The following is a 23,483-nucleotide window of genomic DNA, read 5'->3' on the forward strand; positions in this document are numbered from 1 at the left end:
TATAGTTATAGTGCTCTCTCTTTCCCTTTCAAACACACACACACAGGCACATACAGAGACACAGATACACAGACAGACACAATGCACGCACACAGCACACGCACGCGCGTCCACATACACCAAATTAGCAAGCCAATGGGAACCAACTCTATAGTTTTATTTTAGGCTGGTGGCTTATTTTCATTTCTCTTCTTTAGTCCAGACTTTTTAGCAAAGCCTCTGACATCTAGCTGAGATGAGAGTCAGGGTCAGGCCCACAAGTTTGTAGGCCTCATCATCCAGAGATGGCTCTCTGCCCAGACCTGGGGTTTGGTGGCCATGTCTTACCTGGAAGCCAACACTGATGGGGTTTCTCCAACACCTCCCCAGGGGTGGTGCCCTCTCTGGGCGCAGCTATGAGCCAATCATGGCTATCCTGCTGTTCTCCTGTACGCTGGCCCTGCACGCCAGGCAAGTGGATGTCCGACTGAGGCTGGACTACCTCTGGGCCGCACAGGTAAGTGGAGCCCTCTCTCTCTTGGGGCATGGCATGGCTGTGGGGGAGCTAGCGGAGACACTCAACTGCCTACGTGTCACAAGGAAGCCCTTGCTCAGTAGTGCAGAAAAGCTAGCACTGTGGCTTACTCGAGGACTTAGTCAGACTGTCTGTCCTTGAGCCTTGAGTTCTAGGATTGGCACCCATGGGGTGGCTGGACAGATGGCTGCGGACTGCATGGGCTGGGGACTGAGGTTAGTGTGGCTCTGTTGTGAGGCAGTGCATTCCCTGTCCTAGGGCCTTTGTGGGGGACTGGATGCTGCCAGGATCCCATCAGGGCCCTTAAAAAAAAAAAAAAAAAAAAAAAGAGTATGTCAAAGCTTTCTTGGCTCAGCCCATACCTAGTAATTTAGTAATTTTCTGGGTATTTCTGACAGGAGATTTGGGAGGGCCACCATTGTGGATGCATTAGAAAGTAGCCATGTGAGGTGGTCTTGGGCCCTGAAGATCTTTGCACCAGGCAGGCTGTCACATAGTTTGTACTTAGCTTTCCATTCAAGTGTGAGGAAAGGGCCAACTGATGGGGCCTTTTTGAACCTGTGTTCATGAAACCACTTTGGAAAACCATGAGGAGGTTTAATTTGTGTCCATGGTGGGGTTGGGGCTTGCTTGTCCTTGAGTGTATGCATCTGTGTGTGTGCCAGTCTCCCCAACTTGCTGTGCCTTCCTCGGGCATGGAGAATTGAGGTATTTAAGTATCTGAGCAGCTTGTCCAGGCTTAGTCCCATCAGGACTTCCAGTGGTTTCCCTGGCCACAAATTGTCCCCTGAGACTTCCTTACCTTGACAGGAGGGAGGATGGCTGGTGAACCTGACCCTTGGTGTCCACTCACTCGTCTTCTGATTCATGCCTTTGGAGCTGTGGGGTTTCCTCAGTCATAAGAGCAGCACTGCTCAGGAAATGAGAAATGAGAAAACTGAGGGTCCACGGAGGGACCTGCCGGTGTTGGACAGTGGCCCGGGCTGAGCCAGGCAATAGCTGCAGTCTGTGTGCTATCTGCTTAGGCTCTGAGCCCATCTTGGGCAGTGTGCGAAGCCAAGAAAGAACATCTTCAGTTCAGGGACTCGAATGTGCAGCCATGGCTGAAGGACCCCAGCTCAGAGTCGGGGCTCCGATGAAGGCCAGAGGACAGTTAGGAGAAGCCAGTGACTATGATGCAGAGGCTCCCTATGGATAGAGGAATCTTGAGGGAGGCCAGGTGACCGCCGTGCCTGTGAAACCAGCTCTGACACACATTTGCTGGAACGGGAGAGCCTGTTGATTCGTGCCTTTTCCTGGGCCTGAATTGAACAGCAGACTGTCCGGTGGAAGGGACAGAGACTGGTCAGCGGCAGCAGGAATGACAAGGGCTGGCCATGGCATCACATAGTCCTTGTCGCAGATCCCAACAGCTTCACGTAGCATCAGTGACTGGCCAAATTCTCCTCATGCTGTCAGTCAAATGGAGTGAGAACCCCCTTCCCCAAACCTGTGTTGTTCAAAATAAGCGTGGTTCTCCATCTTGGCAACCAGCCCCCAGGCCCGGCATGAGGAAGCTTACTGCCCTCTCTTGGTTTGGTTGAGCAGGAGGCCCTGTCCCTGGGCTACAGGTCATGAGTCCTGTTGGGTGGCCAGTTTTTGTAGCACTTACCATTGACCTGTCTCACCCAGAAGCAGGAACCAAGGAACCTATTGGTTTGCCCTGTCCACGTGTTGCGGGGGGGTGGGGGTGTGCTCCTGGTGACGGCATTCGCCAGTTCCTGGAAAGGAGACCTGGCCAGCTCCATTTTGCACGAGTCAAACCAGGTAACGGGAAGAGTTCTCTATGGCAGCTGTGGCATCGATCTTGGTCTTTGTTGTACTCAACTCTCTGTCCGGTGTAACCTAGCTGGCTGCCCGCTATGGTCCACTGACCTGCCATCAGTTAGACCGTGGGTTTCCAGGTCTCATAGCGAACATCTACCAGAGAACAGTGCACATAGGTGAGGCAGGAAGGCCAGGACTCTTGGTTCAATGAGGTTGGGGTGGCAGCGGGGGAGGGGGGAGCGTCTATAAAGTTGTTTGCTAGGGCAGCCAGTTGGCTCTCCAGTCTGAGCAAGTGGAATTGAGGCCTGCCTATGAATTCCTTCTGTGGGCAAGTGTTCACTCCCTTGGGTAGACATTTTTCTTGTGTGGATTGACATAGCCTTTTCTTGGCTTTGATTGTTAAATTACAGTATTTTCTATTAAATGCAGTATTTAAAAGTTAAGTCATGTGATTCTTCACCCAGCCATACCTTCTACCAGATCTCATCACATATGAGCTTTTTAGTGTGGGGCGCACATGCATGTCCCTCGCATGTGGTCTTTATGCGTGACAGTCATGATGGAAGAATTGCTAAATGGAACACACTGACACTTTTTTTTTTCCATAGACAGGTAACAAGAAACGTCACCTTGCTTTCCCGTAACCCCAGCAAAACATGGAACGTTCAGGACTTTGTCTGTTTGCCCTCTGGGTATTTAGTCAGGTCATAGAGACACAAGAGCACCTGAAACTATTGCTTCATTGTCAACAAACACTGGCTGGGTTAATTATTTTTAGAGACCACGTTGGCCATACAACCCTGCATAAATAAACAACAGCCTTTGCTTTGCCCTTGGTGAAATTCTCTGGCTTGTCAAGATCTTTAACTATTGGCATAAAATGTTTTCCAATTTTTTTGTTTTTGTTTTTTTTTTTGTTTTTTTTCAAGATAGGGTTTCTCTGTGTAGCCTTGGCTGTCCTGGATGCACTCTATGGACAGGCTGGCCTCAAACTCAAGAGACCCACCTGCCTCTGCCTCCCAAGTGCTGAGGTTAAAGACGTGATCCCTCATGCCCAGCAACTAATATTATTTCCATTGACTTCAGTAGATATAATCTTTGTGACAAACATAATTCTGAGATTTATGTTCATCTGTACTGGCACTTAGCTTGCTTGTTTACCAGTCAGTGCTTAAGTTAATCAGTGCTGAGGCCGCCACTAACCCTGAGGAGGGTTGCCTGTGGATTGGGCTCGGCGCAGGCCGAGTTCCCATCGGTAGAGCTAAATCAGACCCTGTTGCGTTTCTTACCTCGGCCCACAGTTCTGGCCCATGCCTCCCGGCGCAGGCGTGGAGGCAGCAGGGACCTTGCATCATGCCACTTAAGGTCCTTTCCCTGAGACTCTGCAGGGCTGCGGCACGTGTCCCCCTTTTCTTCTGTTTGCCACTGGCTTACATCAGGGCTGTGAGTGGGCACATGGGGTCCAGATGATTTGTGATGGTCTAACACGAGGCCCCACTCCTTAAAACGTTATCACTCGTACTGCTGTGCAGTGTAGGATGTGACTGTGTGGGGGCAGTGAGTGTGCCACAGCATGTATAGGGAGGTGGGAGAACAACTTGGCGGCATTGATTCTGTTCTTCTGCCTCTCCACTGGTTCTTTCGTCAGCCGGATGCAGCAAGCATCTTTACCCGCTGAGCTATCTCACCAGGCCCAATTCCTACTGCTTCTAGGTACAACCACCACACTGAGGACTGAGTTGTGCCTCCCCCCCACCCCCCCCCCCACAGACACAAACCCTGGGAGGGAACCACGTGAAAATGGTCAATGTCTTCCATTCCTCATAGTTTTCTGGGAGACTGTGATGGGATTAGAATTGATTCTTCCATAAATGTTAGATGGAATGAGATGAACCTCTTAACCAGACATTTTAATTGTCATTTAATGAGGAGATGCTAAGCACACCCCCTCCCCCCCACTGTGTTTTTAACCCCTCTCCCCTGGGAAGCGCTTGACCTTAGCTTCCTTTATATCCTAGATTGGGTTACTATTGCTGTGAGGAAACACCATGACCAAAATGAGCTTGGGCAGGAAAGGGTTCTTTTGACTTCCACTTCCACACTGTGCTCCATTATGGAGAAAGTCAAGGTAGGAACTCCAGCAAGACTAGAAACTGATGGCAGAAGCTGATGCAAAGGCCATGGGGTGTGTGTGTGTGTGTGTGTGTGTGTGTGTGTGTGTGTGTGTGTGTGTGTGTGTGTGTGTGTGTGTGTGTGTGCTGCTTGTTCCCCATGACTTGCTCAGCCAGCTTTCTTATAGAAACCAAGACCACCAACCCAGGGATGGCCCCTCTCACAGTGGCCTGGGCCCTCCCCACATCAACCCTAATTAAAAGATGCTCTATAGCTGGATCTTATGGAAGCAGTTTCAAATTGAGGTTCCCTCCTTTCGGATGACTCTAGCTTGTGCCAGGTTGACATGGGACTAGCCAGCAGTGTACACAGATTGTTCATTTCCCTCTCTGGGCCCCCTTCAGAAGAGGTGGCCTCTAGAGCTAGGGGTGTCTCCAAAAAAACATACTCAGAGGCAGAGGACGTTAGAAAGTGTCTTTCTAGTGACTGTATGAAAACCAAGTAATGGACTGTCCTGCCATTGAACAATGAGGTGGTGGCCAGACTCTTTGCAGGTGCCCTGTGGCCCTCGGAGGAACCACCGTGGAGAATGGGGCAACTGTTGTAGACTGTTCCATTGTGAGAACACGTTGTTTATTTCAGGCACTGTTTTGGGGGTTCTGGTGTTCTCTAAGTGAGGATGTTTTGTCAGGGTGGGGGGTGGTGAGCATTATCCCTCCACGCGTCAGCGTCCCAGCAAGGTGCCAGGTTAGAGTGTTAGCTGTTTTGTTTTGTTCTTTGTCCAGAATTTCAAGCACAGCAGCTCTGACCTCCTTGGAAATGCTACAAGCACAGTTGATAGATGTGCCTGGTCAATAAATTCTAAAATGTAACACACGTGCATAGGGAACGCCTTTTGAGTAAGGGCTGAGAGCACATTTTGGGAACAGTTCAGTGTTTATCTCGTGTGACCTTGTTGACAAACATAATATATGTCACCCTGAAAAATCTGAGTTTTCTGATTGGAAAATCTCGGAGCATTTCAGTGGATTTTCATCTTGTTAAAAATAATATAAGCCAAATCCTGCTCACTGTATAAAAATAACTGCTACAAGTAGGACTGATGCTTGTCAGTCAAATGTCAACAACAAAAACCTTTCACCCCATGTGTGAAGTAAGACATGTGTTAATGTAGGAGGGACAAAGACCCTAGCAGTCCCTAAATCCACATGCTGGTATAAGCAGAACCCAGAATAAAACCATTCAACACAGCATGCTAAGCCAGGAGAAATTTCCATTTTAGGACTAATTTTGTTTTTTGAAATCCTGTTTTTAGACTTTGGAAGTTTCATATACGTGCACAAAGTGTGTTAATCATCAACCATAAAGGAAGTTTTGACTTCCCTTTAAAACATGTATTGTTACACCTTTGCACCAGGCTGGGGGTAGTGGCACACACTTTTAATCCCAGCACTTGAGAGGCAGGTGGATTTCTGTGAGTTCAAAGCCAGCCTGGTCTACATGGTGAGCTCTAGGACAGCCAGGGCTATATAGAGAGACCCTGTCTCAAAAATAAAACAAAACAGCTAATCTCTCTCCTCTCTCCCATCTCCTATCCACGCTTAAACCTTTAGCCCTGACTGTCTCCCCATCTCTTTTCCATTCTCCTGTCACTTCTAATTGAGCCTTTCCCTTGGGTTGCAGCATCCTAGGTTTCTGTATAGCTCATTAACTCACCATTTATTTTGGCTAAACCTTCTGCCAACCCTGCATCTCCCCATCGTCCACCTCCCTTCCATGCTTGAGTCCTTCTGATTCCACTATTATCTCTCTGTTTCATTTTACCTGTATTTTACTATCCCATCTCCCTAAAGGCATCCACTCGAGAAGTCATGCATTCTTAAAATTTAAACAAAAAAAAAATCAATTATGTTGTTTTTATTAAAGTATTATTGATAGCAACAATAATTATTTTAGAGAGGATAAATACTATTGTGTCACTAATACAGCCAACCTATTATTGTAAATATATATGTCCCTTTTAATTCTACCCTTTAAAAGTTTTCCTTTCGGGTGTACTGGTACACAGCATGTTAAATATTTTTGGTTGTGAGCCTAGCCTTTAGCGGCTGAGCCATTTCTCCAGCCCCAGCATGTTAAATATAATTAGTGATACATTTCTCACAGAGAGGAGGGTGTTTACAATGTTATATTGACAGGAATGGGGGATGAAAAGACCAAGGCCGGAAGTCAAGGGCCACTGACCTGTGACAGAGACCCAAAGCTAGTTACAGACTCACTCCATGGAAACTAGCTGCCAGAGAGCCACTCTGACAGTGGCAGAGTCAGATGCATGCTCACTTCCCTTATGTTGTTTTTCTTTCCAGTAGAGATCATGGACCCCGAGCCCCCTTCAGAATTGCCACTGTTTGCTGATAAGGCTCCAGCCTGGCTGGGTAGTGGTGGCCAGTGTCTCCTCTGGCTTGGCCTGGAGGCTGGGGCCCACAGGTGTCTTTCTGTGTTTGCATACACTGCAGTCTGCCCACTTTCTAGTGCTGCACGCTAATTTGTTGGTCTTGGCTTTTTTTTAAACATCACTCTGGGCCCAGTGCCCTCTCTGACACTCTTAGCTCTGTAGGGCCATAGTTCATGGTAAGCAGGCTATGACTGGTTGCTCCTGCAATCCCCCTGTTGAGTCCTTAGACTTCTTTCCCTGCTCCTGGTTCAAAGAATATGTGCTCCCCAGGATGAGCTCCTATTCTTACAGCCCAGCCCAGTTCTTATAGCCAGTGGGTAGGATGGAGTTCTTGTAGAGGGAACAGAAGTGCTGGGATGGTGGTGGTGTAATATGGTGTCCCGAGGAGGTATTTGCCCCCCTAGGTGCTGTGCCTTCTGGGCAAGGCACACTAGAGGCCTGCCTGGGGCTGGCGCAGTATGGGACAGACATATAGGCTCCCAAGAACATATAGGTTCAAGGGATAGGAATTGTATCTGTGGATTAGACCCTGGAAATGGGGATCCCTTGTCAAGCACCGAAAGTTTCAATAATGGGAGGTGGTGACTCCTTCGACCCTGCGTTAAGGCTCTTGTCCTTGTGTCCGGTGTCAAAGATGAAGAGGATTCGTGTGGACCATCCGTGCACCTAGAGCCCTGCATGGATGATCAGTGAGGTTGGAGCATCAGGCTGCCCCCTACCCCGCCCCCCCCCCCATCCCCTCGCCACCACCGTGAGAATTTCCTTTAGCCACTCAGGGGATAAGAAACAAGCCCTTTAATAGCATCTACTCTGTTCTGGCTAACGCCGAAAGAGAAACCAGTCACGAACAGAAACTTTTAGCAGCTTTATCTAGGTCATAGGATCCAACATTCCACATGTAAAGTTAGGCTTGGTGCAACTAAACAGAGAGAGAAAGCTTCTAGTCCGGTCGCCGTCACTTTTAACGTGGGCCAATATTCTTCTTTCCTCAGTAGTTGTTACCCTGGGTCATCTTCCTGGCAGAATTATGCTCTTCTTGGTGAGAGGACCAGGATAGAGGCATGATCTTTGATATGGAAATAGGACCTAATTGGGCCCATCTCACTGAACTAAATCCTCACAGGAACATATCCACAGCCAGCTTGAAGTTCCGTTCTATTAGAAGCGCACGGTCCATCCTATAGTCCCTAACAAGCCTGGCTAGGGTGCTGCTTATCTTCCAGGTAAAGTAGAGGCAGAGCTCCTTCAGCAGAAGTCCACTTTGTGCCACTTAATGTCACCTAAGCAGGCTTACTTGTAAATTCTTTATCACGTCAATGTATTACTCCCAATTTTTCCTATATCAAGGTGTCATGGTAGGAGGGTGAGGGCAGCACACGGGGCTGGGATTCATGACCTATGACCTATGACCCCCCCACCCCCAGGCAGAAGAAGAGCGGGATGACATGGAGAGGGTAAAACTGGACAACAAGAGGATCCTCTTCAACCTCCTGCCCGCCCACGTCGCACAGCACTTCCTCATGTCCAATCCTCGGAACATGGTGAGTGTGAAAGGCTTCCCTGGACCTGGCAGGTGGCAGGGCTTCCTGGTCCACGTCTGGAGTGCCAGCTCAGCATGCTCCCACGCTGTACCCCGCTGCTTCTCCTGCAACTCAGGGGCCTCTTGGACCTTCAGAAAACCCCTGGTTTAGTTGTTCAGATCCATGCCTGGCCTCCCTACCAGTGCCCAGGGATTGGATACATTCTGGGCTACCAGGAAACTCTGGGGGAACTTGGGTTGACAGGTGCACGTTGCCTTCACTTCCTTTCCCCTTTGCAGGCTGGCGTGTAGTGTGTGCGTAACACGCAAGAAGTGGGGGAGGGGAGGGAAGTGGGCTTTCACAAACTAGATGCAGACGGGGGAGATGCTTTTTCAAGTTTGGATCATTTCATATAGCTTCCCTAATTTTGGGGGACATATTTGTGTGTATAGCCGTCTGTTGTTGTCTGCTTGAAACATGTGGGGATTCTTTCCCTCCTCTGTGTGGGGAATGTTCGGGCAGAGCCCCTCACAGCCATGCCTGTTGCGGTTGCTGTGGCCACCAGCACAGCGAAAGGGGAGCTGCTTACAAGGGCCAAGCTCCAAATAAAGAAATCCAGGTTGGTTTCTAAAATCCTACGGGGCAGGAACAAAGGCTGGAGGTTGAGCCCTAACCCGCTCCTGCCAGAAGCAGCTGCTGCTGTTTCTGTGCACTCAGCTGAGCTTTTAGAGCCACGAAATGTGTAGCTTTCCTACGATCTCCCTTCCCTGCTATTCCCTCACCTTGGTGACTCAAGGGCAAAGTTGACCACTCAGTATTTGCCCATGCAGTGCCCCCAACACACATATAACCTGGAGACTGCAGTGTGTCCACCTTACCTGTAGAACCAACTGGGTCCCTATGGCCTGGCTCGTCCCTGCTTCCAAAAGCTGCTCCTGTTGGCTGGCCATACCTGGCATGGCGTGGTGAGGCTGACCCCTTCTGCCTTTGCAGGACCTCTATTACCAGTCCTACTCCCAGGTGGGCGTCATGTTCGCCTCCATCCCCAACTTCAATGACTTCTACATTGAGCTGGACGGCAACAACATGGGGGTTGAGTGTCTGCGGCTTCTCAATGAGATCATTGCTGACTTTGATGAGGTGAGGCCTCATCTGTGTATAGCATCTACTCAACGGGGTAGCAAGGATGACCCTTCAGCGGTGATAGTTAAGACAGAGTATCTTGACTGAGATAGGGACCAGAGCTGGGCAGCTTCTATTGCAGGTGGCCAGGGGGGGACACTTTAGGCCCTTCCCCAACCAGTGCCCCTCCACTGGAGATCCTCTTCTCTCCAGGGACTATGAGCTTAGCTTCAGAGACAGGGACACGTCCTATGCTGCACTTCCTGGATGCTTCTTTCTTTCATATGTAGTGCCACACCCAACACACCAGAGGAGCTGATGTGCACAATTTGATGGCCACCTCCTCTTTTGCCCCCTAGTGGATGGTGGCTGTATGACAGCTCTGCAGTGCTTTGTGGCATTTTATAGTTTTGTTGTTGTTGTTGTTGTTTTTAAACAAAGCTCATGGACAAGGACTTTTACAAGGACCTGGAGAAGATCAAGACCATTGGGAGTACCTATATGGCCGCAGTGGGGCTGGCGCCCACAGCAGGAACCAGGGTAAGTCGGTCCCAGGCCACATGGCTCAGGCCTGGGTCTAGCTCTGTTGCAGATGGATCCGGGACCCTGGGCTGGTGTCCCCATACTGGGTTTGGTTTCTCCATGTTGGGTCAGTGAAGAAGATGATAGGCCATCTTGCCATTGATTGGTTCCATCCCGATACCCAGGCTTGGAAAAGCCCTCAGCCTCAAGTCTCCCCCTGCCGCCCCTCCCCCCACCCCAGCCTCCAAACTACCTCCCTTTGCTCTCAGCCTTGGAAGGCTGAACACTTCCCCTCAAAGTGGACCTGTGAAAATGGAGTGGGTTTGCAGCTGCGAGAGGGATTGATTCTTCAATAAGCCTCCTAGAGCAGGAGTCAGCAGGCCCATTTTGCCAAGTATTTAAGGACTGAATGATGCCCGTCACCTCCATCCTCTACCGGAAGAGAGAGGCAGAGGGAAAGCTTCCTGGCTCATCTTAGGTCACACTCTCGTACCAAAGCTAGACAAAGATGTCAGAGAAAGGAAAACCACCAAATGTGAGCAGCTAGAACCAAATGGTAAGTAAAATGAATTCTAACAAGGGCCACGCAAGATTTATTCCCGGTGTATAAGACTGGTTTAACATTCCAAAATGAATTTGTGAAGTCCACCCTATCAACATATGATCCTAAAAATCGATGTAAAAATCCATTTGAATCAATGCCCACTTTTGAGTAAAAATTATTAACCTCTGAAAAAAAGAAACTTTTAATTCAACAAAGAACACATATAAGCCCTACCTATGGCTTAACATTTTAGCCAATGGAGAAAAACTCCCCAGCTTAAGATAAAGAATACTACAAGAACACCCCTTCTCACCAGCACTGACAGTAGTGTGATCACTAATTATTATTTTTAATTTTTATTTAATTAATTTATTCAGATTACAACTCAGTTGTTATCCCATCGCTTGTATCCTCCCATTTCTCCCTCCCTCCCACTTTCACCCTATTCCCCTCCCCCTAGATCACTAATTATTAAAGTCAGGATTTTGCTAAGTAGTCTAGTCAGGACTGGAACAACCGTGTAGCCCTACTTGGAAGAGCCCCGTTACTTCTTCCGTCTCCTGACTTCCGGGATTGTTGGCGTGAACTGCCATACCCCACTCTCTCACCACTAACATTTAACAGTGTTCTAGAAGGCCTAGCTGACAACAAAAGGAGATAGGGCAGATACGGGTTTTGGAGGAAGAAAGAAAACTGTCTTTGTCTGCAGATGGCATGACAACCAGTGATGGGCGGGGCATGGGTGAGTGCCACTCTTGTGACCAGTGAACTCATGGATGAGTACAGGAAGGCTGCAGGATACAGGGTTCGTGTGTAAGAAGCAACCCTTTCCTGTGTGGTAGCAATGGGCACTGGGTGTTTGAAATTACAAACATAATACCATTTACCTTAGCACCAAAATATAATACTTGGTATAAACATAGCATGGTATAGACAAGGTCTATAAAAGGAAAAGCGTTCCATGTCACTCCATGGGAAGGGTGGCGGCTGTCACGATGTCAGTGATTATAAATCTAATGTGTGAAGTTAATCCGTTCTCCGTTAAAATAGTATCAGGATATCGCGTGACCTTGACAAACTCAACCTAAATTTACACTGTAAAACAAAGGGCCCAGAAAAGCCCAGAAAATAATGGAGAGCTACAGAAAGCTAAGGCAGTCACCATGGCAGTGTCGTGTGCTGGGGGACATGTCAAACTGACCAAAGGGGCGGGACAGAGTGCCCAGACTGTGACCCCATAACCACGCCCAGCTGATCTCTATTTCTTTCTTTCTTTCTTTCTTTCTTTTTTCTTTTTTTTTTCTTTTCTTTCTTTCTTTCTTTTTTTTTGAGATGGGGTTTCTCTGTATAGCCTTTGGCTGTCCTGGACTTGCTTTGTAGACCAGGCTGGTCTCAAACTCACAATAATCCACCTGCCTCTGCCTCCCTGAGTGCTGGGATTCAAGGTGTGTGCCACGATGCCCAGCTGATCCCTATTTTTCAATATAATAATGGCATATCCACATGTAAAAACAAAGCCAAGATAAAGATATTCTGATTTGCATGAGACTAATTCGAGTCAAGTGAGTAACCTACATGTAAAATAAAAATCTAAGCACTTCTGGGCAGTAGCGTGGGAGAAAAATCAGATGCTCTTGAGTCTGGGATGGCTCTTTTTAGATGTAACACCAAAAGCCTGGTCCCTGAAAGAGAAGATTCATTAAATAAAAGCCCTACTATGTAAGCAACATTGCTGAGAGTGAACAGTCAGTCCATAGGCTGGGAGGGTATCTATATATGGTAAAGGACTTCAAATTAAAAATAGACCAAAAAAAAAAAAAAAAAACAAAAACCCGTGTAAGATTAAAACAATCAGAAAAATGCCAACCTAGTTAAGAGGTGGGCAATCTGGATAGCTATCTCACCAGTGACGATCCACAGAGGCAAGGAAACACATGGAAAGCCACCCCTCCCCCATGTTTTAATTTATTAGGGAGGAGACTGAAGTATTGGCATAGAACTACACTGACGTGTTCAAATGGAATCCGGAACACTGATACCACTGAGTACTGGGAGGTCTGTGCGACAGCAGGAATTCTTGTTCTTTACTGGTGGGAATGCAAAATGCTCTAGTCGCTGTGGAGACAGTTTGGCGGCTTCTCACAAAGCCGGTCAGACCATTTCCATTGCCCATGCACCCCAACAATTAAAGCCCTTGGTCCTTACCAAAGTGAGGTGCAGACTTGTATCCACACAGACACCTGTACATAAATAGTCACGGCGGCGTTACCCATAGTCACTCAAAACCTGGAAGCAAACAAAAGCCTCTTTACTAGGCTAATGGATAAAGACATTCTGAGATGTCCATAAGGTTAAATACTACTGTCATAAAATAGAAGTGTACAGGCAGCAAAGACACAGCATGACCTTAAAAATGGTACTGTCTGAAAAAGACAAAACTACAGAGACAGAATTAGTGGCTTCTGGATATGGGGTAGATGGAAGACTGGCTTGGCAAAGCAAGGAGGACTTTTAGGGCAGGGAAACTGTTGTGCGACGCGGCCCCAGTGGATGCGTGACGTTGCACAGTCATCAAACCTAGAGACTATGCAATGCCGAGAGTGAGCTCGAATGTTAACTCCAGCTGTGGGTTGGTAACTATATGCCACTATTGGCTCGCCGGCTGTAACAAATGTGCCACTGGGATGCAAGAATTTGGGGGTAGCCAGTTGTATGCGGAGGAGGTCACTACATAGAGACCCTGTATCATCTGTGCAGTTGCATATAAATTAAAGCTCTTCAAAAAAAAAAAAAAAAATAAAGCCTGTCCAATATTGTTCCTGGCCATCACTGTTTTACAAATGAAAGGACTTCATCCTCCGGTCACTTCCACACAGACGCATTGTTAGTCTCCAGGAAGGGAGCTGGTAACCCTCCCTGACATGTGCCCCTAGATCTTGTTTGGCTTATTCGCACCATGTATTGGCAGTGTTGTCCAAGTAGGTGTCGGGGCACCTGATGCCCTAGGTCCTGGGGCTGTTCCCCGACACCTCTGGTTTCTACCTGTAGAATAAGAGACCCAATGTGTCCCCAGTCAGAAACCAAGAGCATCTACTATTTCTGGGGCCGCTGTGTTGTGTAGCAATTAAATCCCAGTCCTAGGACCTGCCCAGGTGGTCCCTCACTCACATCCTTCCTGGTCCTCCTGCTCTGTCACTCCAGACACTCACCACTCCCTCTCTTCTCACACCCAGGCTAAGAAATCCATCTCTTCTCACCTGAGCACACTGGCCGACTTCGCCATCGATATGTTTGACGTCCTAGATGAAATTAACTACCAGTCCTACAACGACTTTGTTCTCCGAGTCGGTGAGTGACTCTTGAAGCCATCCCTGTCACTCACAGGAGCATGGTCAGTGCAGGCCCGTGGTCTCACAAGAGGGGGGTCACGCTAGTCAGGAGCGCACGGCGACAGGCGACAGCGTTGTCTCTAAGGGTGCCATGCTGCGGAAAGGGACTTAGGAGTAAGGATTCCTTATGGTGCTCAGGAGACACTGTAGACCTCTTTACTCACTGCTGTGGTCATCCAGAGGCATGTCTGCATCCTTGGTCACCTGGGCACAGGCTTCTCCGTCCTGTCGCCTGCCCCCTTCCCCCCCCCCCCCCCCCCCCCCCCCCCCCCCCCCCCCGCCTTGAGGCATGCAGGTCCCTTTGGAAAGCGGTTTCAGAGGGAGTCTAGTAGCTGGGCCCAGGCAGCTCCTTCCTCAGCTGTGACTTGAGAGGGGAAGCAGTTTGATACCAGGTCTCTTTCTTGTGTTTACAAAAACTCTTATTAGAAATTCAGCTTTCATGCCTTTAATCCCATTACTCAGGGAGGCAGAGGCAGATAGATTGCTATGAGTTCGAGGCCAACCTACAAAGTGAGTCTAGGATAGACAGGGCTACATGGAGAAACCCTGTCTTGAAAAAGCAGCAAAAGAAAAAAGAAAAGAACTCAGCTTTCACCTGACATGTAGACTGTCAGAAAAACACAAACACCTCTAGAATCCAGTGAGATAATTGCCAAGTTTCCCTCCCTGTCTCTTTGTATCCCACATCGCCTATCTTTCTGTCTTGTTCAGGAAACAGATGACAGGAGGCTTATGACCACTTTACAATGTGCATGTCCAAAAGCCTCAAAATGGCCCTTGATTGTGCTCGGGTGCAAGGATGATGGGAGGTGAATGGCTTCACAACAGGTGGTGTGTCAGTGTCCTTAGAAGCAAGCTGTTTCCACTTGGTGTCCCCTGAGAGCAGGGCAGAGCAGCCCTGGCCTCTTTTCCTAGTAGCCAGTCTCCTCCTGTGTCTCTAGCTCTCATCTATGCTAACGTGACCAGCCAGGATATCTCTGAGATTCCACCTCTCTGGCCCCTGGTCCCTGTGCTGGTCCCAAAGTGAGACTGGAGGAGGTTTCCCTTGTGGCTGTCCTTCCCAGCAGGCCAGCCCCTGCTCAGGTTCCCCCACCTGCATACAGGTGGCCAGGATCCTATCACCTGTTCGATAAGTGGCCCTCAAGCATTCTCCCTGACTCACCCATGAGCCTCCAGGCTTGTGTCTAATGCCAGTGACTTCAAAGGAGGTTTAGAAACCTTGCTTTACATGACCAGGTAGACAGGCAGAAAGTGGCATCAACACAGAGCAAGCAGCCCTGTTTGCAGGGGCCAGCTACCTGGAGGCAGTCCTGAGAAGGCACCAGATGCCCCACTAAGGCCAGGTCTAGCCAGGATGGCACACAGCATTTTCAGGGAAAGAAGGTGAGCACTTTGCCAAAGTTCTCACACACAGTGCCTCAGACATGTACCTGCAGCATATGGGATGCTGTGGAGCTGTGCAGGTCCTTGAGACTAACTGCACCCTGACCTGTGGAAGGAGGGGGGCCTGTGTGTCCTCCCTTCTGGGCATCTGAATTTGTTCCTGGTACCAGGACCCACACCCCAAGCAGTGTAGCTGATTCCGTGCTAATAGTGAAAAGGCTAAGAAGTTACTACTGTTTCAGGGGGTCAGAGAAGTGAGTTACACTGCGGACATAAAAGGCTGAAGAGGAAGACATCTGGTAGCCCCAGAGTAGGACCCTGCACAAGGGACAACATGACAGTGATGCAGAAATATGTTCCCTAGTGAGAATGCACTCCAGACACTCAGGGAAAATAAGGGGAGGAATTGCTTTAATGGTAACATGTGTCCAGCCATTGGCTAATGGCCAAAGAGGAGCCACCGATGAATAGATTTTTCCCAGCTAACATAGACCTGAGGCTTAAGTATTCCATCTATGCTGTCATCCTTAAATCTCTTCCAGAGCCCTGCCCCAGGTTATACTTTGAACAATTTAAATAGAGGGAGACAGGAGATAGCAAGTCCCACGTGGGCAAATGGGAGATTTATAGAGCAAAGCTATTGCCGGAAGAATTTCCTGAGTACAGCAGCGTCCTTTTCAAATAGCTACTCTGGGTCGTCCTGCCCACTTGGCAGAATTTTGCTTTTTTCTGTCAAGAGCACAGGGGGATATTATGGCAGACCAAGGCTTTGTGGTGATTGTGATCTGTGCCTTTGGGCTGCTCTGAGAGGCAAGTTCTTTGATGTGAGGATGAGCCGGATGGCTGATTTGAAGCCTGGCTTGTCTCTTTTTGTTATGGGACCCTAATTAGAGGTCAATCTTGGTGAACCAACCTCAGAGACTTTCTCAGTAACCCTAAACTTCAATTATGGCACAAAAATGCCCTTCCCACAGTTTTTAAGAAGCCTGGTTAGTACAATGCTTACCTTCTAAGCAAGTTTATTAATAACAGTCACCTGAGTATGAGTTTCTCCTGCATTCACAGGCCTGGGGCTTTTGCTTAGGATAAGTAATTGCTGTGGTGCCCAGTGTTGCTGCAGGTGTAGTGGGCAATGCTGAGGGGGCTGCCCACCGCCTACCTGGGGACCCTGTACTGGCTTAGATTGCCACCACCTGTTTTAGCTTAGGGGTTCCTTGAGAATGGAGCCTGGCTCTATGTGGCCCTCAAACCAAGAGTCTGAAGTGCATCCCTTTTCACCAGAAACAACTGGTTGCCCAGTCACACTTTTCCAGTTGCCTTCAGGCCTTGCTGTGGTTGTTTTTCAGGCATCAACGTTGGCCCTGTGGTGGCTGGAGTGATCGGTGCTCGCAGGCCCCAGTACGACATCTGGGGAAACACAGTCAATGTGGCCAGTCGGATGGACAGCACTGGGGTCCAGGGAAGAATCCAGGTAAATCACCTAGAAAATCCCAAAGACACAGGTCCCCATTCACCAGGTGAGGAAATTGAGGCTTTGGGTCTGTGGCCAATAAATGGTAGGACAGATTAAGCTGAGTATATTGGTGTCTTCTGGGGACCTGGTCAACACTGCTAAGTCTGGCAGATTGCTTTGGTATTTGACTTTTTCATGCATCGCTGGGGCCACTCTTGACTGAGCAGATATAATCTTGAGGACCACAGTGAGTCAGGGGTCACTAAGTGGCGTGACAACCTTGCTTCTCAGTGTTTGCCCTTGTTTCAAAACCCAGGTCACATCTGGGCTTGGTGGCGCATGCCTTTAATCCCAGGTCTGTGAGCTACTCGGGAGGCAGAGGCAGGTGGATTGCTGTGAGTTCGAGACCAGCCTGGTCTATAAGAGTGATTTCCAGGACAGCCAGGGCTAGAAATAGTGAGAGCCTTTCTCAGAAGTGACAAACAGACATCAACAAGAAGCCGTGGTCACCACAGAGCTGCCCTAGGATCATAGGAAGGAAATGATGCTCTTCTTTGAAGAACAGGATGGTAGACACGCCCACTGCTGCTGAGGAGCTTCCCACAGGACAAGACTTGGTGCCTATGATACCTTCTAGGGGGTCACTGGAAGATGGCTTCTGGGCTTCATCAGCATGGGGGGGGATCATCCAATTTTATGAGACTTGCCATTTGGATGTAGCTCTGTGGGTCCAATGGAGCTTGTCAAGGGTGCCCTGGCTTCCTGCTGCCCACCAGAGAACTGCAGCGTCCAGGGTTTTGGAGGCACCCTTATTATTCCGGTGCGTTGTCCCAGATTTCGGGACCTGTAGGAACAGAGCAGTGAACACAGGACACTTGAGAGGTCCCCTATGTGGCTCGGCCACTGCCACAGAGAGTGCTTTCTGACGTCATCTTTAGTATAGAGTCGTGTCTCGCTGGACATTGATCCTTCAGCTCACCATGAGGGCTCCACATTCCACTCTGAGGTACTGGCGTGTGTCCCAGTAGCTAATTCCAGCACCGAGTTCTAGTCCCTCACCAGCTCTGCAGTTTTGCATTGATGACATTTCTTTAATGTTTTTTTCTTTCCAGATTTTTTTTTTTTTTTTTTTTTTTTTTTTTTTGTGGTAGACTATACACAAAATGCACCCGTCTTCACCAGTGCATGCAACTCCATGCACTGAGCATAGCCCCATCATGGTGGAGCCAGCACTGCTCTCCTGTCTAGCACATGTAGTATGTTGTCACCCTGGAGAACATGCTTAGACTCTCCTACAGCCTTCCCCAGACTGGTCATGCCCAAGGGAGGCCGTCCCCCTCCACCCGGGGTTTCATTGCTATAGTAAAATGTCCCGCAAAAGCAACTCAGTGGACAAAGGGTTTATTTAGCCCACAGACCCAGGCTGTGAGCATTAAAGCATTTGCATAGAGGTCTGGCCAGGTGGATGAGACAAGAAGCTCGGAATTCTTTGTCCTAAACACACATTTTCTAGGATTTGATAGAGCAGCCCTACCTCTGAGACCACTTGCACGAGTGCTCAATTCCATGTGGAGGACCACCCGCCCCAGCCCTGCAGAGCACAAGAAGGCAGCCGGAGACAACTTCATTGTTTGAACCTAAAATGGGGGGAGAGATGAAGCCAGGAGACCAGGAGGTACAGAGCCCTTCCGTGATGGCTCAGGACTATACCAAGGATCAGGATAGTTCACACTTTATTTTTTCTCTGGTTTAAGCAGGCAGAGATTCTTGGAGCTAGGATACTGGCCTGAAGCCTGAGACAAAGGAGCTAAGAGGTGGCCATTTTCTCCTAGCTTTCTTTGTCTTCTATGTGCTTATGAACCCTACCAACGGCCCACATCTACCCCAGTAACTAAGTTACTAAGTTACCCCAGTAACTAAGGGTGCCAATCCCAGTGGTGGGGTACAAACACAAGACTCTACCTTTGCTGAGGTATCTGGAGCCTGGAGGCAGAAAGCTTGCCTCTCTATCTTTAACATTGGAGCTAGTCCCACACAGCCCGCCCCCCCCCCCCGACTAGTGCACAAAGCAGCTACAGTGGCTTACTCAAGCCCTGCTGGGTCTCTAGCTCCAGTTGACCTCTCTTGCCCAGATATGGAGTACTGCCAGGGTTGGGCAGCCAGGAAGGGAAGCGAGGTACAGGGTAGAAGGTACACTAGGGAGCTCCCTACCCTCCAGAAAACCCCCTCATTGTCCATGACCAAGAGTCACTCACGCTGGCTTCTTTTCACTGGCAGGTAACTGAGGAAGTCCACCGGTTGCTGAAGAGATGCTCATACCAGTTTGTTTGCCGAGGCAAAGTCAGCGTCAAGGGCAAGGGAGAGATGCTAACGTACTTTCTAGAAGGCAGGACTGATGGAAACAGTTCCCACAGCAGGTCCCTCCGCTTGGAGCGAAGGATGTGTCCTTACGGGAGAGGTGGAGGCCAGGCCAGACGGCCCCCACTGTGTCCTGCAGCTGGACCCCCGATCAGACCAGGGCTTCCCCCAGCCCCCACTAGCCAGTACCTGCCACCCACAGCAGCAGGGAAGGAAGCCTAGTGGAAGCCATGGACCACTGAAGATGCATGCAAGGCGAGGATGCTCTAGGGTGACACATGCCACCATGGCTCTAGCCAGGACCAGCTAGAAGAGCAAGCAGTGTCTAGACGTGGCCTGAGGCTGATGGGAGATGTGCCCAAGCCACCCCTTGGGGCATACAGAGCTATGTGTCTTCCTAGTGACCTGGTCATACATGGCTAGTGTTGGCATTGGTGGTGGGACCTTGGGAATATCATCCACGGTCGTAGCGAAAGCTATGAGGGTTCAGCTGGCGGGAGAAGTCCAGCATGACTGGGCCTCGAGTCAACCTGGCTTGTGAGTGGCTCTAGCCCTGGTAGGCCCTGGCTTAGGGGTAACTCCAGCCCTGGTAGCCCTGGCTTAGGGGTAACTCCAGCCCTGGTAGGCCCTGGCTTATGGGTGGCTCCAACCCTGGGAAGCAGCTTCAAGTATGAATGCCAGACTGGGAGATTGGCCCCGCTGGGCAGGGCCACGACAGTTGAGCTGTTCATACCATGGGCACAGCAAAGAGCTGGTCAGAGGCCTGGTCAGGACAGTAGAGGAAGAACTGAAAAGCCACCTCCTACTGCATGAGGAGTGAGGTTGCTGGCTTTCCTCAAGAGCAGGCTTTTTTGGTAACAAGCCAGAGAGAGGCAGGTCTTCTGAGAGCCTCAGGAGATCCCATCGCCCTACATCTGTCCTCTTGGCCTGTGTGTTCTCTTCCAACCCTGCCTGCCTGTTGGTTCCTGACCACCGTGACCGTGGGCCCTCCTCTTCCTGTGCCATCACGTCACTGCACGTTCAGAGAAGAGGGCTGTGTGCTGCCTCGCCTTCTCTGTGGTGTCTTGGACACTGTAAGTTTAACAAGAATCAAGCCTTCATGTATGCTAAGGGTGATTGAGCCGCTATGCCCACAAGCACTTTCCTTGCTGGAAGACATCATTTTGGGGGAATAACCAGACCTCCTCCTCCTCTTGGGGGGTTTCAGAGTTGGTGGAGTGAGCGTTCCTGAGTCTGGGTGCGGAGTCCCTGCTCCAACGTGAAAGGAAAAGAGTGATCCTGCTGACAGACACCTAGGCCTCCCACTTGTGTGCTGCCCCCCCTCCCCCGTGACTGCACCTGAGATGAAAATTATGCATGTGGGGATGGGATTCTGGAAGCGCTGGTAGGAAGCAACTGGCCAGAAATAGCTGGATGAAACCAGGCTGCTTCAGATAATCAGTCTCACTCACAACAAGGGGCGCAGCTTGACACAGGGCAGCTGGGTATATGCTCTGCCTGCTCCTGGCTGTGGAGGCCCATCTTCTCATGACTTGCTAAGGGCTTTCTCCAGTCCTAGGGTCCAGTCTTCTTAGCATAAGGCGGAGCAAGGCCTAGCCTCTCCTGGCAGGGTGCATGTATGGTGTTCCTGGTTCCCCGACTCAGCTCTGTTTCAAGTGTGTGGCCATGTTGGGACCTGGGTATTTTTTATAGGTCAGCCAGCACCTCTCCTTGGGAGACTCAGCTGAGTCACGTGTGGGTAGGAAGAAAGTTTCGAGCAAGGGAGAGCTGGAGGCTGGATGTGAAGTCTCCGGAGGACCTGAGACTGTAGACTGCGCTGCAGGTGCCCTAGGGTTGGGGCAGGGCAGCTGTGAAGATCGCACACTCTTGTGGGCTGGGCTGGTTCGTGGTAGTGGTACCCGCTGGCACCTTGTAGAGACGAACTCTGACCTATGCCCATCCTGTTTTGTTGCCTTCCTGATGATATCAGGCAGGGTGGCATGGCCATCATTTGCTGCCTTTATGTTACCCTACTCTGGCTAGAACCCAAAGCCAGGGCCAGAGTGACCTCAGCACTCCACTGCAGCCTTCAGGATTGGAGAACAGGTAGCTTCTTCCTCCTCGGGTGGTCATGTCTGGTTCCTGTGGCTTGGTATTTAGGGTAACGGTGTTGGGGAGGACACTGCCCCCCAGTAGAGCTGAGGGCAGGGGAAGAGTCCCAGAGACCATCAGAGATCACATTTACAGCAAAGCTTCAGTGTGTTGGGGGGGGGGTGGGGGGGGGGCTTTGAGAAGGGGGTGGAGTCATCTGAGCCAGAACCTGGCTAGGGCACACAAGTACTTGCTCTTTATGGTTCCTGCCTCCTGCCGGCTCCCATGTTTTTCTATTCTTGGGACAAGTGGCTTTTCCTCATGGGTCTCTTTTTCACTAGGACTTTTTCACTGTCTGTGTGTTTTAACCAGATTTGAAGCAGTCAGCTCAGGCAGGAGCACCCAGCAAGTGAATGCATTGTGGCCCCGGCTCTTTGGGCTGTGGTGTTGTTCCTGGTCTTCTAGGCCATTGTGGCAGGGTTGCAGGGGGAACCTCTCTCATAGTCTGGGGTTCCTCCGAGTGGCTTCTGGGCTCTCAGAGCTACTGCCTCCCTGAGCTGTCCAGGTTTCAGACAGAGGAGTGAGTGGTTCTCAAAGATGCTCACATGATAGCCCCAGGCACCCCCGTGTGTGTGCCCATTGCCACACACACACAAAGGAGCTTCACAAGGGGACTTAGAGCAGGTAGGCACTGAAGGATGAGAAAGGATACTAGACAGCACCAATGGGGTTAGTGCAGACACATGGACTCCCAGAAGTGGAAAGGAGGATGGACAGGATGGGAAAGGTATACAGTTTGCCCAGGACCGAGTCCTCCTTGCTGACTTGAAGATGAGGACACGGAGATACTTTTAGGAGGACAACACAGGTCCAGGCAGCAAAGAAGCCAGGATGTCACTCCCACAACCACAAGGAGCTGAAACTGGCCACAGCCTGAGTAAGCAGCAGGCAGACCACCAGAGCCATCAGGGAGGAGCCTGGCCCCGTGACACCTGGATCTGACTGTAGCGCTGCCATCACGCGTGAGTGTGCAAACTGGAGATCGCATGGGCGCATGGGCAGAGCCACCTAAGGTGTGGTCTGAGCAAGAGAAAAGCAACCTTATGGGATGACTTTGCCTTCTCTGGGCACAGAGCCACTCTGAAGCAGACCGCACAGGAGTCTGGGCTGGGTCTCTTCTTCAGGGGCTACATCTCCATCATCAGCAATTCCAAACCCGCCTACTTCCTGTGAGGTCAGGAAGCACACGTGCAGCCATAATGTTCCTTGGGGGTTTGGTGATAAACAACTTCCTTTTTATTTGTGATAAAAAATGTATTATATTGCCTTATTTATTTTTAATCTTGTACAGTACCTATGTACAAATGTTAGAGCCATTTGGGTAGGATTCTCTCCAAATTATTTATTTTAAGATGCTCTGTAAATAGTGCACCAGTTACAGGTGCTTCCTGTTCACTTGTACCAAAAAAAAAAACAAAAACAAAAACAAACACAAACAAACAAACAAAAAAAAAAAAAAAGAGGAAAAGCCTGGCACCCACTTCAGCCCCTGCCTGTGATGCTGTGGCCCTTGGGAAATGACCCATCTGTGTTCCCTCCCCGACCCTAGCATGCCTCCCGTGCCTAACACTGTAGAATAGAACACAGCTCCAGAATGCTTCCAAATGCTTCCACAGGCTGTGCCAACCCGGGACGGTCCACTCCTGGAGTGTCTATACCTGCGGGTGTATGTCCCCTGCCACCCCCTCCCCCCCCCGCCACACACACCCAGCAACCCAGTTGTTTCTCAGACTCCAAAGCCACCAGGGCTTCCGGATCCCCCCTCCTGTCACAGAAGCAATAACCACAACTCAATACTGTAGAGACAAGTCTGGCCCAAGCAGATGGACGCTTCAGAAGAGATCCATGCATAGGAGTTTGCTGGGGAGGACTGACATTCCAGGCTCCCACCCTTCCCAGAAGGCCCAGCTCTAACGTCTTGGTTCCTGGAGACAGGAGATTGGTACACCTTGCCCACCCCCCTCCGTCCCCGCCAGAGAGCTGAGCAGACTCAGCCAGCCACTAGTCCTGGGCACTATTGCTCACTAATGAATAAAGGTAAGGGCATGCATCTGACGCTGTATCTGTTCTATCCTTGAATAGCGCTGTTTTATATGACTGAGGGTAGCTAGCGATAGCTTGTCTAAGCATTGTGAGCGTTCAGAGGTACCATTTCAAGGCACTGGTGGAAAGCTG

The 23,483-nt window shown here is 49.9% G+C and overlaps 1 protein-coding gene across 1 annotated transcript in view; it reads left to right on the top strand.

Annotated features, from left to right (window-relative positions):
• Adcy1 (adenylate cyclase 1) overlaps window positions 1-19,738 on the top strand; it is a 110,162-nt gene extending 90,424 nt beyond the window's left edge. Inside the window, exons 14-20 of the mRNA XM_051164937.1 lie at window positions 370-496; window positions 8,312-8,428; window positions 9,401-9,547; window positions 9,971-10,069; window positions 13,829-13,943; window positions 16,714-16,838; window positions 19,098-19,738. Coding sequence (XP_051020894.1) covers window positions 370-496; window positions 8,312-8,428; window positions 9,401-9,547; window positions 9,971-10,069; window positions 13,829-13,943; window positions 16,714-16,838; window positions 19,098-19,400 — 1,033 coding nt within the window. The 3' untranslated portion in view covers window positions 19,401-19,738. The remainder of the gene's footprint in view (window positions 1-369; window positions 497-8,311; window positions 8,429-9,400; window positions 9,548-9,970; window positions 10,070-13,828; window positions 13,944-16,713; window positions 16,839-19,097) is intronic.
• The last annotated feature ends 3,745 nt before the right edge of the window (window positions 19,739-23,483 follow it).

Source organism: Acomys russatus, chromosome 22 (assembly GCF_903995435.1).
Source record: "Acomys russatus chromosome 22, mAcoRus1.1, whole genome shotgun sequence".
In the NCBI taxonomy this organism is placed as follows: Eukaryota; Metazoa; Chordata; class Mammalia; order Rodentia; family Muridae; genus Acomys; species Acomys russatus.